Here is a 16,708-nt window from a genome sequence, read left to right on the forward strand (position 1 = left end):
ACATTTTAAATCCTTAAAGATTGTTGAAGTAATACGAATCAAGGAATACAGTTCAAGCTCAGACAATCATTTTTAATACTCTCGTCCTCCCTTTTAGGCTTGATTTTATATCTCTTGTCAGTTATTAATTTTTTAAACACTGGAACTTAAAGGATATCTATTCTTTTTTTGGTGTCTAAGTAATAATCTGATCGTACTGTAATGTAATGCATCCAGATCCGATTTTCTTTCTTTTACAAAGTAAGTTGTCTGAAATCTAATTTCTTTATGAACTCATTTTGGTGTCTGTTATTTTGGAAAGCTGATATTCTGTGCTGTAGGGTAAATTTTCATCAATGCCTTATATCTTCAGGAATGTTTTTTGGAGCTGGGACAGGCCTGAAAAGAAACACCATGTAGAGAAATTAGAAGGATTTACAGCTTGATGCACTTCCTTTTACTTGTACGTTGTTGGTTTATGGCAAAATATATTAGTTATTGGTTGTTTCTAATAACTAAATAACACTAGGACAGTTTAAACAGACAGTAAAAGTGTTTTTTGGAAACATAACTATCGCTGTCTCAAAATGACTCCACTCTTTGGGACAGCATCTCCAGTCGTTTGTAGAGCCTTCAGCTGCTGTGAGCTGCTAGATAGCTGCTCCCCCAGCATTCCTGAACAATCCTAATATTCCTCCTGGACAGAATTCTTATAGAATTAAAGTCAGGCAACTGTAACAGCTACTCTTGAATGATCCACGACTTCTTCTGAAACCAAACCTCGATGGACCTGAAGGTCTGCTTGCAGTTATTGTCCTTTAGGAATGTCCAATAACACCTAATGTTTGGCTTCCATGCACAGAGCAACACCTTTTCTAGGACTTCCTGGTTGAAATCCATCGTACCTTCAACATGCTTCCCGTTTCCAGAGCCACAGGAAGAAAACAGCACATAACTAATTATAATCTTTGCCATTAAGCATAATACATAATGGTGGTTTGATAATTTTCCTTTCAACTGAATTGAATGATATCAGGACTAATAGAAAACATTCTGTAACGGAAGCGGAGCAGCATAACTCTGATACTTCATAGGGTGCATTCATTGCCTGCTTCTCAAAGTGTGAGCCTCATGTAGATTAGCTGCTAAGGTCCAACATTGGTGGTGGTCGGTTTGATAACTGAGCTAAAACGAGTAGATCAGTATTTGAGAGATGTGCCTCATAAAACCAGTGCGTTTTCACACTGAGCTGTACGGTGTTGTGTTTTCAATTATCTTTAAGCTTAATGTTTGTTTGCTGAATGGAAAATTCAATACATTTGGGCAAAAATCGTCCATTGTAAATTAACTGGAGTCAATTCAGGTTAATTTACATATCAGCCGAAATTTGGATAGGACAAACTGGCAGGTTTTAGACCACAACATATACTAACATTTGTTTTCAGTCCTTTTAACCAGAGAGCTTCATGCTGTTCCTCGTGTTCTTTCCTTTCCAGCACTGTGGAGTTAGAGGATCACTAATGAGTGCCAAAGTGAACATGGAGGCTCCACCCAAAGAATCTGATTGCACCCCTTTGAACCCGTCTTCCTCGGCCCCCAGCGAGGATGTCCTCATCTGTGGGAGTGACGGTGTGACCAAGAAGGCTCGGCCTCTGCCCCACACCACCACAGCTTTCCTCTTACCAGGTGAGCCTACAGTAGGTGGAATGGTAAATTAAATTTCCTTTCAACAATTAGTCATCATTTTTCATTAAAATCATGTTTCAGGCCACTGTCTCCGTATCAAATGCTAACCTGAATATCTATAGATTTTGAACAGTTGATCAGATAAATCATCACAATTGTAAATCTCTCCTTTAGCTTTTAGAAGTTGTTTTACATGTGGTTAGTGATTAATTTAAAAAAAAGTCAGAATTATCTGTAAGCTTGCAGCCCAGCCTGTCACCGCTCAATAATCCTGTGTGTCCCCAGACGGGCTGTGGTTTGAGCATTGAGTGTCTGTCCTGTTCTTCTGCCCCCATTGTTTCCTGTTGCTCAATGCAGTCTCTAATGGTCTGAAGGAGATCTTTATTAATGCCGCTGGTTTGGAAAATGTTGTCCATGAAATGCTGTTTTGAGTGTTGAACCAGCTCTGCATTTTTTTTAGCAGAGCTAAAAGCCTCCACCTTGGTGAGGCTTTTAGTGGTGAGATGTGCTGTAGGTGTGACAGAGGAGTTCAAGATGGAGGTGGGACTGCATCAGGGATCAGCTCTGAGCCCCTTCTTGTTCGCTATGGTGATGGACAGGCTGACAGACGAGGTCAGACAGGAATCTCCATGGACTATGATGTTTGCAGATGACATTGTGATCTGCGGTGAGAGCAGGGAACAGGTGGAGGAGAAGCTAGAGAGGTGGAGGTTTATCCTGGAAAGGAGAGGAATGAAGGTTAGCCGCAGTAAGACAGAGTACATGTGTGTGAATGAGAGGGACCCAAGTGGAAGAGTGAGGTTACAGGGAGAAGAGATCAAGAAGGTGAGCAGTCCAGAGCAATGGAGAGTGTGGAAAAGAGGTGAAGAAGCGTGTACAGGCAGGATGGAACGGGTGGAGGAAAGTGTCAGGTGTGATGTGTGATAGAAGAGTTTCAGCTAAAATGAAAGGAAAGGTGTACAAAACTGTGGTGAGACCAGCGATGTTGTTTGGTCTAGAGACAGTGTCCCTGAGGAAAAGACAGGAGACAGAGCTGGAGGTAGCAGAGATGAAGATGCTGAGGTTCTCTCTGGGAGTGACCAGGAAGGATAGGATCAGGAATGAGTACATCAGAGGGACAGCACATGTTAGAGGTTTTGGAGATAAAGTCAGAGAGGCCAGACTGAGATGGTTTGGACATGTCCAGAGGAGAGATAGTGAATATATTGGTAGAAAGATGCTGAGTTTTGAACTGCCAGGCAGGAGGCCTAGAGGAAGACCAAAGAGGAGGTTTATGGATGTAGTGAAAGAGGACATGAAGGTAGTTGGTGAGAGAAGAGGATGCAGAAGACAGGGTTAGATGGAGGCAACTGATTCACTGTGGCGACCCCTGAAGGGGGCCGAAAGGAGAAGAAGAAGAAAAGCACCAGCACCTTTTCAGATCATTCTTTTGATTTTAAGTCAATATTTGGATTTAATATAATCTCATTACTTGTCTTAATCTACTAAAATAAAAACAAAATCCTGATATGAAGACTTTACTTGATTAAGATTGTAAAAAGCATTAGTGTTTATCTTTCCATCAGCTGGATTTCTCAAAAACTCCTTGATGGAATTTTATTAAACTTGACAAAATAATTGAGTATGTATTACAGAAAAATCCATTAAATTGTTGAGTGGATTAAGATAGGTATGGGTTTATTACATTTTTCACTCTTTTCTTTCTTTTTTGACCACACATGATAGCTATGAGTTTTTTTCAATTATTTGTAAAATTCTGAAGAATTTCTATGTAACTACATAAAACAGTGGAAATTATCCCAACTAAATAATTGAATTTTGGAGTCCTGCTGTTAAAGAGGTAGAACTTTGATTAGAATACATTTCTGTCGGAAATCTGTAATAGCTGATGCATTCTGATTCCAACTCCAACCGACTAAAAATAGAGACCTGTGAAGGTAACACAACATCGTTCCATTTTGTACCTTATGGAATATTTGATTTTCTGACAGATGATAACATCACATAATGAAATAAAAATCACTTCAAATGTACTCGTGCACTCAGGCCGTAGGTAATGACCTTGAATGCACCCTTCTCTCTCTCTCTGGCTCCTCCCACAGGTCATCAGACAATCGAGGTGGCGCCGGCTGTGACTATTGGAGACACGGGTAAAGGAGGCAGGGCCAATGAGACGGTCACGCCCACTCTGACCGCACAGGTGGGCGGAGCTTGTAGCATCGTTCACGTACTAGAGTGGAAAGAGGGGATGGCCATCCTGCCCAGCAGCAACCTCAAGGTGAGCTGATGTGTGTGTTGTAAAACACACAGTATTTTTGTTAGCATCTTCCACAAGGTCTTTTTATTTATATTTATATTTATTTATACTGTTTTGTCCATGTAGAACTGAATTGGTAAAGTATGATTTGATATTCACACAGCAGTAATAGCAACCTGTTTTCTCATCTTTTCCTCTAATAAATGAACAATAAGAACTTTGTTGCTCTTTAGTAATCATTTATTCTCAGTGGTAACACTCACACCATGCATTTAGGGCTTGTATGCTGATTGATCAGCATTTAAACTGCACAACTGAAAGCACCAGAGACACTATTAAGTTACATTTTTTATTCAATCACACACTTCAACCAGCAAAGTGTTTTGATACAAGAGCAATGAACAACCTGAAGCTGGACCATAAACACATACAAGAGGTGATGCATATTTTGTCATGTTAAAAAAAAGAGCCGACTAACCCGAAGAGTGTCTGAATAAACTGCCTGGTCCTCAGTTTTTCTCCAGACTCTGAAAGAATCTGAATTGTATGAGTTGAGTTGAGGAGCGGGAAACAACAAGAAATACCACATAATTTATAATTGTCAGACATGAAAAAAATCTATTAACAGATATATTTCGAAGACATATCTTCTCAGATGATTCTGCGTGTGTGTGTGTGTGTGTGTGTGTGCGTGTGTGCGTGTGTGTGTGTGTGTGTGTGTGTGTGTGTGCGTGTGTGCGTGTGTGTTCTAGTTTTGTGTGAGTGACATGGGAACTCTGAGTACGCTGATCACCCCCGGGACCACGAGCAGCACCGCTGAACCAGCAGCTGGGACTTCTGAGAGACCTGCTGACACAGAAAGGGTTCCAGCAGACAAGCCAGGTAGAGGCACGGTTACAAACAACAGGAAGACACAATGTCACTGTTTGTGAAACCATTTCTGTAAGGCAAGATAAGGCAAGGCCAATACACTGAAATAATAAGGATCTCACCAGTTTAGTTTGCCACATTTGCATCTCCACTATTAATGAATGCATCTCACCAATGGAACTTTTGTATGACAGTGTGAAAATGTGAAAAATGACTGTTTTATAGCACGCATGCAGCGTTTAACCTGCATATGTGTTTCAGAGCCACATATAAAATGGTTACTAATAATATCCCGTTGGAAGAGATGAGCAATAATGACATCAGACATAGCAGAGCATATGTATTTTATGTACTGCAGTCACTTTGGAGAAATCATAATCTACAAAAAAAAATGAAAAGAAATAGTAATAAAAATAATCATCATAGAACAGAAATACGATTGTTATAAACTAAAAGCAACCTAAGTGATTCAAGTAATGAAATAGAGAACAATCACAGGCACTGAGTCAAGCGGAATTTCTCTGTCAGAGTTGACATTTTAGCATTTAGGATAATCACCTCTCCTTTGATAACTCTATCTGTTCCTCAGCTGCGTCCACTCCTGTCGTCTCAGTGAGAGCTGCAGCTCTGGAGCCAGAGAGGTTTGTATCGGTCAAACCTGAAGTCCAGGTTGGACCGGGACAACAGAACCATGATCCCCGAGCTCAGAGGACCTACACAGAGGAGCTCCGTAGAGAACCCATCACTGACAAGTACGGTGGTGACAGCTCAGACTCCCTCTCTGCTACAGTCACACATGTGTCAGCAAAACACAAAAGAAAAAGGACCACTGTTCCTGCTTGCTTCATCCTCAGGAGGAGTGCCGGGGTGGAGAAGGTGCCAGCAGGAGGAAGAGTCTCGTCCCTGAGCCCGGAACACCTGAAACCCATGAGGAAGAGGAAGAGGAAGGAATACCTGAGCCCCTCTGAGGAAGACTCTGACATGGAAGGCACGGTGGGGCGGCGTTCGTTAATTCAAAGACGTACATGAATCTGTCCTTTCAAAATATATAAAAAGTGTGTTTGCTTAACGGAAATCTGAGGTTTTTAATTTGTGTTAAATGTCTTAGGATGAGAAGATGGATGACTCCAAGGGGGAGGGCAGACACATCAGAGGAGGTGGGACCCAAAATTTTGTGGCATTTTCTTTTCTTGTTGGTATTTTAATTGTCCCAATTTTTATTTTCTCATCCTATTTGTTTGCTGTGTTCTACATAATTTTCTTCTTTCTTACACCTCATGTAGACATGCAAACACACGGTGGGGTTCAGTTATGATAACATACTGTATCACAGGGTAGAGTGATCCACCCTCTCAGTACTTCACTTCCATCTTCACTTCCATTCTACTCTCTAGACAGGACCTGTACATGAAGGGCAGATATAGATGCTGATTGAGCTTAAAATACATTTCACTCACTCAGACTTTGGGTTTAAAATCACAGGAGCAGTTATTTTTACATATTAGGTGCTGAAGGATTTGGTCTCACTAGTTTCTTTAACTTATTTTCTGTCTTCTAAGAAATTCCTCTCCTCTCCCTGCTGTTTCAGTCTCAGCTTGTGTTTTTGTTTGTAGTTTATAGTACCTTAGTGAACCAGCCTAACGCTTCATTTGTATTTTTGGGTTAAGCTGGAGACAACAAGACAGAGCAATGGACATGGGCTCAGTATCTGGAGGAATGCAAAGCTGTCTCTGCACCCAATAAGCTTTTCCAAGAGGTATGCATGACTTTAATTTTCAGGCCGCAGCTTCAGAATTATACACAATATTTCCTTTTTTTTTTTTTACTACTTCTTTTTACCGCCACTGCAGCTCTGCCAGTAGCTCAGGGAATAATCTGTCCCCTTATTGTTGCATTGTCAAGAGAGGAAATGAGAAATGCAAATTTACCAGGCAGAAAAGGATGCATGGAGCCACAGGCAGATATTAATATTTCTGTTCAACTCCAGCATATGATGGTGGTGGAATTCAAGGATTTTTTTTTTCCAACAGTCTAAACCTATTTGCAGCGTCAGCTTTGTCTTGAAAGGCATTCTATTCCAGCAGAAATAGAGCAAACAGCATTACATGTGTTATGAGAGTGATAATAAAAAACACTGTTATCTCTAATAGCCATTTTGCTCTGCTGTGCTGATCCAATTTCCCAATAGGATCATTCATTTGTGCTTCATTTTATTTTAGTCTCTGTGGTCTGCACTGAATTATTTGATGTTTTATATCATGTGTCCAGTCACAGAGAGTTCCATCAGTGAAGAACGGCTTTAAACAGGGGATGAAGCTTGAGGGCATCGACCCACAACATCCCTCCATGTACTTTGTCCTCACTGTGGCTGAGGTGAGCCAGACGCCCGTTAACACGATTGATGGATCATAATAGCGCTGCTCGTAATTTAGGATTAAGGATCTCTGTAGAATCACAAAATACTTTACAAGGGGGAGGATTCAGCTTTTTCCCTTCTGTTTTTGTTTCTCTCATGCATCATATCATCGTCCAGGTCTGCGGTTACCGACTGCGGCTCCATTTTGATGGTTACTCTGATTGCCATGATTTCTGGGTGAATGCCAACTCACCCGACATCCACCCTCCAGGCTGGTGTGAAAGCACAGGACACAAATTGCACACTCCCAAAGGTCAGTGGTGAGACGATGAAAGACAAAAGGGCAAGTAGAGTCCAAGGGGAATTAAATGGCATTAACAAAAAATACACACATTTACATTTGCTCATCCTATTTCTTGCTGAGGAAAACCTGACGAGGCCACCGTCATGTCGGTACCTTAAATTTCATGGAAAAGTGAGAAAACACGTAGTTTAGTTTATTATAAAGACTGGAAACAACTCATCTGGCTCAAGCTAGGTGGTAGGAAGGATGTGTTACTTTCCGATCTGTTTCTCTATTTCTATTCTTGATGCTAAGCTAGACTAACCATGTCCAGGCTGTAGTTTCATTGAATACGAGAAACATCATCATTCTCATCTAACTTTAGCAAAAAGAAACAGTTCAGTTTTAGAAATTCTTCAATTTTAGGCTGTTTTCCTAAACTTTCAACTCTTTTTGTTGTCTATGGGTGTTTCTGTCTTTGCAGGCTGTAAAGAGGAAGAGTTCACCTGGACCAACTACCTGAGAATGACTAAAGCACAAGTGGCTTCCAAGGAACTTTTCGCCAGTCCTGGGAGGGTAGGACTCATTATAAAGAATAAATTGACATTTAAAACAGTAAATGCCACAGAGAAATTTTGACTATAGTCATAAGTATTTATAGATGAAACCTGCATGACTTGGCCACTATCAGGCCCTACATTTGTTTTAATGTGAATATTTAGCAGACATCGTAAGGATTGAGTTTTGTGGGAGGATTTAAACTTCCTCAAGTCAAACTGTAACATTCTTTCACTTTTTAGTGGAGAATTAACATTGAAATTCACCAGTAAACTACTCACTTGTTTTTCTTCAGGGATTCATTCTGAAGTAACTAGAACATAATCTATTAGCTAACTCTGTCTCTTCTTCCCGACGTGCGAATGTCATCTCCTTTCCAATATTTCTGCTTCTGCTTAGATCGATGTGAAGTGTTGCTTTGAGATAGGAATGAAGCTGGAGGCTGTTGACCGTATGAACCCCTCCCTCATTTGTGTCGCAACCGTTACTGACATGGTGGACAACCGCTTCCTGGTTCATTTTGACAACTGGGATGACACATATGACTACTGGTGAGTGTCAGAAACACAGGTGATGTATGCCAGTGCTGGTTGGGTATATTGTCTGGTGTGAACCCTGGCACAGAGGACATTTGAGAGGATACTTATATAATATTTTGCTGTTAATATTTGTTTTTTTCATCACTGTGTTACATGAGCTGATGCTCGCTGCTTTTAAAAAATAGGGTAAACAGATAGTAACCCTGACAGAAAAGGGGCTATGAACCCATAACAATGAATAGATAAATACATGTAGATACTGGATTCAGAATAACTATAAAGCTTTAAATGGCCATCTTGTAAATCCACAGTAAACACAGATGGATAACTTCACTGACAAACCTTTTTTACATTGATATCTCACTTGTTTATTACCTCTCATGTTGTTTATGCTTCTGCTGTTTACTGTGTGTCATGTAGTTGTTTCTGTTTTCCATGGAAACTGTTCAGGTGTGATTCCAGCAGTCCATACATTCATCCTATTGGATGGTGCCAAGAGAGGAACCTTCCTCTGACGCCGCCCCAAGGTGACCATTATGTTCAGTGTTAATCATTCATTTATGTACTTTCTCATGTTCATAGTCTTAGGTCATGAGGTTTGAAATCCACTCTACCGATTACACCTCTTGTCATTTTGCTTCTCGCTCTGATCAAACTGATTATATATAGTCTGTATATATAAAACATGTACAGTACATTGCACAACATTGGTGGGAATTCTTTACGCCAGGTGTGTAGGCTGGGGGTTAGAGAACAATTAGCAAAAAGAACTCCTGCACACTTGTAGCATCATGGTTATTTGTAATGTTTTGGTTGTAGACCTGATGATGAGGTACTTAAGCTTTAATTATAAATGCAATTTTAAATTATACATATAGAAATCTGTGTAGGTTCTCAGTCATCCAGGTCATGGTTATCCAAAGCTCTTTAAGTCAATCCACTGGACGTTAAGAAAGTTCTTGAAGATGTTTCGGCCCTCATCCAAGAGACAGTTGGAATATACATATTGAAATTAGGGGGATATCAGGCCACGTGTGTGGTATGCAAACAAAAAAGTGCATGCAGAGATCACAGCTGATGTGGCTTGACGTTTCCCCTGCATTAGATTACCCAGACCAGGGCCGATTCTCCTGGTCTCTGTACCTGGAGGAGACCGGTTCCAAGGCGGTGCCCGCTGATGCTTTTAAAGTGGTAAGAATGAAAATAGATGTTCTATTCTGGATTCAAGTCACAGTTTGATAAGAAAATATTGCACATGGGCTCTTTTGTAACTGAGGAGTGGTATTTATATTCTGTGGTGTGGACTAGCAGAACACAACAGTGATGGTGTGACAAAGGCAGAGTCACGATACCGAGTATATCAGAGTAAAGAAGAAGATCTGGGTTTGCTTGAGTCTCGGTTCTATTAATAATGTTGAGTAGGTGTTCTTTAAACAAACCTCTGATTGTTAATCATTTCAAAGAACAACCTTTACAGTCATTCAGGACTACTGTAATGATTCTTGTGGATTTCCACACCTCAGTCATGGTTGAAGATCCCCAGACGTATCTATTTAGCTTATCGGCTGCATTCCACTCCGTTTTGTGGAATTTTGTTCTTTTGCGTTTGTGTACTGGGAAAACCAAAGCAATAATGAAGAGACAGTTGGAAACACAACCCTTTGGTGGTCACATGACCTCACCACACACTACGCGTTGGGCTCAGCATTGCTGCTCGCTCAGTTAAATGCATTTACGTTCAAACTTCCTGACATCACACTTTGGAGCTTTTACCGTTATCCATTTTGTCTGACTGCATTCCAGGAACGTTGTGACGTGATGTGATGCACCTTGATCAGTGTGATGATGCTCATATCATCCACACCTCAGTAAAAGCAATGAACACATTCAATTAAATTCGTGAACTGGTTTCTTCATTTTGAGTAATTTTTGTTAGCTCTCAACATACAGATGTTTTCTATCTTTAGTACGTATGTAAGCAGACTTAGTGATCTAGGTCTGACCTAGGCTGATCTAGTGTGTGTCATGAATATTATCACAGCCGGTGGATCTGTTCCAGTCCTCCTGGAGCTATAGTACTATTATCACCTGTTTATATTGTTATTTTCATGGGTTGTTTATTCTTCACGGCATGCATTCATATATATCATTTTGTATATACATTCATTCCCTGTTTCTTACACAACTACTCATTGTTTTTATTATTCACATGTATTATTTTCTATGGTTTATCTATTGCTGTTTTGTGTCTTTTGTTCTGAATTGTTTTTGTTCCACTCTTTTTATTTTTTTAATTCATATTTGTAAGAGCAAAGATGTAGTGTGATCCTAAGTTCTGAGTGGCAAAATTTATTCAAAATTATAAGAAAAAGACATCTTTAAAGTGATATACAGGAAAGGCGTTGGTATGTCAACCAGCGTGAACAGTTTTGCGGCAGATTAGGATCTTTGTTGTGAATAAATTTTGATCTTCAGACCTCCAATAAAAGACTCAAAATTACAAAGTGCAATAAAAACAATACCTCACAATTAAATACCAGAAATAAAATTTCCCGCAGGTAAAGTGGACAATTATTATAAAGTTTCTACCTTTAGATGAACATTGCATGTTTTTCTCTCATTGTATGTCTGAAGCGTGCAGCTCACAGCTTCCAGCCTCAGATGAAGCTGGAGGCTGTGGACAAGAGAAGTCCAGGTCTGATCAGAGTCGCTACAGTGGAGGAGGTCGACACGCATCGCATTAAGGTAAGTGTGTGTGTGTGTGTGTGTGTGTGTGTGTGTGTGTGCATGTGCACGCAAAGGGCGGGTGTGTGTGCTTGCATTCTTGACCATTTAAACACAAACCTAGAGGTTCTTATTATGTGTGATGTTTGAAACGTGTAAACTCCATCAGGTTCATCACTACCAGCCACATGTGACATTAAGAGCTGCTGATGAAGCCGTCACACACAATTAGGTTTTGTGTTTTTGCTCCATCTCCTTCTCTCCTCCAGGTCCATTATGATGGATGGAGTCACGTCTATGATGAGTGGATGGATTCCGATCACCCTGACATTCACCCAGCAGGCTGGTGTGAGGCAACTGGTCATCCGCTCAAAGTTCCACCACAGGATACCAAAACACAGCAGCCACACGGTAGCAACCAACACTCCGTTTGCACTGCTGTCAAAAGCTACTCTTGATTGGTAGCAGTAAGAGGAAGCCTTTATTTGCATTCACACAGGTGTTAGGGAGCCTCCTGCCACAGGCCAGTCCACCTACCCATCCTCTGTTCCCTGCAAACCCATCAGCCACCCCAGAACCAGCAAGTACAGCTTTCACAACAGGTCAATATTAAGATCAATACCCAACAGGGTTTTATACCAAAACAATATTTTGAAAATAAATTGCTGCATTACATGTTCGACAAATGGGGGTTCTGTCTACAAACAAACAGGAAGTGTCCAACTCCTGGTTGTGACGGTTCAGGCCACGTAACTGGTCGATTCACTGCACATCACTGCATATCTGGCTGCCCATTGGCCGAGCGTAATCAGGGCAGGCTCAAGGCCGATCTGTCAGATTCAGAGTGCAAGAGGAACCTCTTCTTCGGCCAAAGGAATAAGAAGACCCATTATCGTGGCAGGTGTGTGTGTGTGTGTGTGTGTGTGTGTGTGTGTGTGTGTGTGTGTGTGTGTGTGTGTGTGTGTGTGTGTGTGTGTGTGTGTGTGTGTGTGTGTGTGTGTGTGTGCCTCACATTAAACTTTTTCTTGGTCCCTAGGATTGGACGTCCTCCAAAATACAGGAAAAACCAGCAAAGAGACTATCAGAGTGAGTGTTCCAACTGTTTTGTCAGGATTGGACAAAAAATCTGTTGAAAAATTTTGGATGGAAGTTTCAACCTTTAATGTTCATTCCTGTTTGACTGCAAACACATTGTTGTCCTCAGACATGTCCTCAGAGGGGGTTTATCCATCACTGTTCATGTCAGCCCTGAGCAGTCAGTCAGACAGGACCCTGTCTCTCTGCTGGGAGCAGCACTGCAAGCTGCTGCCTGGCGTTCAGGGCATTCACGCCACCCAAGTGGCCGCATGGAGCGTTGAAGAGGTGAGCAGGTCTCAACAACCGTATCCTCTTTCCTGGTTTTGTGCAGGTGAAACTCTGATGTGTTTGTGATGCAGGTCTTCAGGTTCGTCCAGAATCTGATTGGCTGTGAAGAACAGGCGCGCATCTTCAAAGAAGAGGTGAGACCTCTATAAATAAATATTAAATTTATTCTTACATTGGATATTAACGCATTCAATTGTGGACGCCTTATACCAAAGATATAACAAAACAATCAAATATATCAACTAATCAATCAACTAATTTCTTGATGACGAGACGACTGTCTTCAGTCCCTTTCTTGCCTTGTGGGTCAGGGGTTATGCTGGAGTCTATCCCAGCTAGCTAAAGGCAAAGGGCGGGGTACACCCCGGCTGTCTAGCCAGTGCATTGTGGGGCCGCTAACTAATTTATAGATAGTTTATATTGGTCATATTGTGTATTTACATCTTTTAATGTAGCTACAAGAGGGCACAAGCCAGTGTCCTATTGTGCCCATCCCAAGCCCGAATAAATACAGAGGGTTGTCTCAGGCAGGGCATCATGTATGCGTCTTTTGATGTATTCAATTTTCTTTAGATTTTTCCATTATTTGTCTTTTTTTTTTCATTTATTTTTTGTCGTTCCATACAAACATTGTTTGTATGGTGAGTCTGATGGGAGCTCAAATTGTTCTAGGTTCACCAAACAAACTTGAGATGCAGATCAAACATAAATTGTAGTTGCTTTTGGTGTTTCCAATTTCATACTGAATTGAATTTTGAGTAATTTCTATGGATTAATATAGTTTAAGAGGAGACTGATAGTTAGTTGTCTTCGCCATAAAATATTTTCCAAAACAGTATTCACCTCTTGAATCACCACAGGTGTGGACAATATTAAAATGCATTTCAACCAGTTGAACAGAGATGAATTAGTCTGGTATATTCATGAATACTGACACATTTGTCCAAGTTTAATCAGCATCTGTTGAACTGAATTTAACAGAGGCTTGAACTGAGTGGATGAAAGGAGTCCTACACTAAAGCTTGTAGTTTAGACACCTGGTGTCTCCCATCTGCGAGAGATTCATTTAATTTTGAGTGGAAGACACATTTCAGTGTGAGAAATGACCAGTGAGTGAAATACACACGGTGTTTGGTTATACCATCAGCCTCCACGTCCAGTCACATTAACGCTATCTAAACCTCCCCAGATGATTGACGGGGAGGCCTTCTTGCTGCTGACCCAGTCCGACATTGTGAAGATCATGAGCATCAAGCTGGGACCCGCCCTCAAAATCTCCAACGCCATCCTCATGTTCAAGAGCACAGACGAGGGACTGAAGTGATGTTCACCTCTCACCCGGGGCCGCTGCGCTGCCGATCATCATGCGCCAAATTCATTCTGTTGCAGGGAAAAAGACCCTGAACCCTTTTTTCATGTGTTTGGTGTCCTGTACCCATCAGAGAGAGGGAGGGGGGAGGGGTGGTGACAGCCAATCAGGCGTTAGGGACAAATTAGAGAGGCGATGGCAGAATGAGAGACGAGGAAACACAGCTAAGAGATGATGGATGTGGAGGATGGATGGAGGGAGGGAGGCTGGTGAGGTTTCGGTACATGACACAGAATGGCAGTACTGTACTTTACACCTCTTACAGATGGTTTGTTTGGTTAAAACTGTAATAAAAATCATAATTGTGGAGAAAAGGTGGACTGGATGGGCTGGGATCACATTTCTACAATGAGCTGAGATGTTAAAGGGTTAGTATCAGATCAGATGTCGTTTTGCTGTTTCAACGCAGCATCGGCTTCCTGAAGTGAATCGTTCCTGTTAACATGAGCCTTAACACAGATCAGCTAAATTCATACCTGTAAACTTGAGGATTTGATGTTTGCCAAAATGTACCGTACCTATGTTCAGATCAAAATAATGATAATATAAAGAATAGCAATTCAAGTCTCCTGTCATGGCAGAGTGGTCGACCAGAACTGTAATACTACATCAACTAGTAGGAATTGAAAGAAATGCAAGCATTAACTATACTAGGTGGTGGGGGAGGACGGGAGGCAGAGAGGAAACACAGGCTAAAGGTAGCAGAGAGGAGACAGATGCAAGAGACGAGGCTGGATCGTGAGGATCCTACAAGCTTCAGGTTTTGTGCAATGAAAGAGTGGAGACAGGAGTCCTGTACACAGTAATATTACAGCTCCTTTATCTTTTACCAGGTTAAAATGTAGATGAAATGATAAGCTACCTTGTTCTGAGTAAGGTTCAGGATCATGACTAATGCAATGGTGAGCCTTTCAACAAGCTGAAGTTTATTCTCAAATATTCTCCAGTAAGTTTTTATTTTCTGCCTCAAAATTCTCCACATTATTTACTCCCTGCGCTGTTTCTTACACACGGAAGCTGTAATTTTAACTGTCAATTCTTCAGAGAGAAGAGAATCAATGCAGTGTTTTGGGGTTTTTTATCTATATGCAAAGTAACTTAAATGCATTATTTTTGCAGCACTTAATAGTCGTAAAGGACAGATTGCTTTGACGTTTTAGCACAACTGTAAAATGGATTTTACACAATGATGTTCCCACACGTGGTCACTAGAGAGTGCAAAAAGCCACATTTTTGAATTCTAAACACAGACCTGGGATTTTGTCAATGGAATTCTCTACGGTTTACATGTGATGAAAACTGTGGTCTTTGAAATGTTTACATTTTATGTCAGGGTTGGATTAAGATACTGTATGGATTTGACATTGTGAGATCAGAGTTATTTTACTGGACTGGTGTAAGGGCTCTTGGAATCTTATTTGTGAGTCTCTCTGGTGGGATTTGTGTGTGTGTGTGTGTGTGTGTGTGTGTGTGTGTGTGTGTGTGTGTGTGTGTGTGTGTGTGTGTGTGTGTGTGTGTGTGTGTGTGCGTTTCAAGATAATCCTACGTCACAAATGCCATTCTACCATATGAATTAATAAATGTCCAAAGCTGTCTTGTCTGATTGAACTCACTGCCTGTTGTCTCATCTGATGGGTCGGAGATGTGTTCCAGTTGTTCATTGACTCCTATCACATCCTCTATTGTGGCCGAATAGTTTTAAACAGTTTGCTGTTGGGGCAGCCATTCTTCCCACAACTTTTCATTTGTTTCAGTATTACCAGTCCACATTCACATAAGTACTTTCATTTGCTGTTTGCTGCAGCGATGCTTCCCGAGTGAAAGCATGATCATTCACTACAGGGGATCATTCTCATGCATCCTCAGCTTAGATGCTTCAGCTTTTCCTTGTACTTCCTTGAACCCTTTAAAGATTTTCTCACACTCTTTCATTGGAGGGGTATTTTGTCCAGCAGTTTTTGAGGAGAAATAAGATCTACTGAAAATAGTTTTGATCTCTAGACTTTGGGGAAATAAAACATACCAGACACACATAATTGTTTAAAACTTGATTTAAAACATGCCCTGAAGAATCTTAGTGTTTTTCCAATGAGAACATTTATTAAATGACATGATTACCCTGAAGTCTGACCCTGTATTATCGGACTAAACTTCACAGTAAAGCCTGTAAAGCTTTATTAGGTTACACAGTTATGTTTTTGTTCTTATGACAGTTAAAGATGGGTATCATATTCACATTTGGGTTTTCGGTGCGGAATTGGAGACCACGGATGGCATGGTTCTGCTCAAAAACAATTTAATCAACTAGATGTGAACACAGAAATTTCAGTAATGATTTGTGTGTTAAAAGCAATGATTGCACTATTATTTCTGCTTCAGTTTTCGTAAACTTCAAATAGAAGAACTTATGAATTGTTGTACCTTCATTCATTTTCTCCGCCCGCTGCATCCCAGCTTGTTTTGGGGCGTGAGGCGGGGGACACTCTGGGCGCGACGCCAGTGCGCCACAGAGCGCCACACACGCACACGGTCAATTTGGAACCGGCAAAGGAAGTCGGAGAGAACCCACGCAGACACGGGGAGATCATGCAAACTCTGCACAGAGCAGGATTCGAACCGTGAACCGCCTCGCTGTGCGGCGGCAGCGCTACCCGCTGCGCCACCGCGCCGCTTGTCTCATACGTCATCAGTACCGTAAATATAACTGATGCGTGCAAAATGT

At 41.2% G+C, this 16,708-nt stretch overlaps 1 protein-coding gene across 2 annotated transcripts; it reads left to right on the forward strand.

Moving 5' to 3' along the window:
• Window positions 1-1,499: 1,499 nt before the first annotated feature.
• Window positions 1,500-15,441, forward strand: l3mbtl1 (L3MBTL histone methyl-lysine binding protein 1). 2 transcript variants are annotated; one of them, XM_068335801.1, is made up of 21 exons: window positions 1,500-1,665; window positions 3,768-3,943; window positions 4,675-4,804; window positions 5,382-5,544; window positions 5,647-5,785; window positions 5,901-5,949; window positions 6,460-6,548; window positions 7,061-7,165; window positions 7,326-7,461; window positions 7,916-8,007; window positions 8,389-8,540; window positions 8,979-9,055; window positions 9,634-9,719; window positions 11,163-11,273; window positions 11,522-11,663; window positions 11,752-11,854; window positions 11,965-12,153; window positions 12,289-12,338; window positions 12,457-12,614; window positions 12,689-12,751; window positions 13,807-15,441. In XM_068335801.1, exons 1-21 carry the CDS (start codon window positions 1,500-1,502, stop codon window positions 13,939-13,941), a joined length of 2,511 nt encoding a protein of 836 aa, XP_068191902.1. In that variant the 3' UTR covers window positions 13,942-15,441. The 2 variants fall into 2 exon arrangements, with proteins under 2 accessions (XP_068191902.1, XP_068191893.1); XM_068335792.1 differs by having other exon boundaries at window positions 5,382-5,785.
• The last annotated feature ends 1,267 nt before the right edge of the window (window positions 15,442-16,708 follow it).

This window comes from Antennarius striatus, chromosome 2, assembly GCF_040054535.1.
Source record: "Antennarius striatus isolate MH-2024 chromosome 2, ASM4005453v1, whole genome shotgun sequence".
In the NCBI taxonomy this organism is placed as follows: domain Eukaryota; kingdom Metazoa; phylum Chordata; class Actinopteri; order Lophiiformes; family Antennariidae; genus Antennarius; species Antennarius striatus.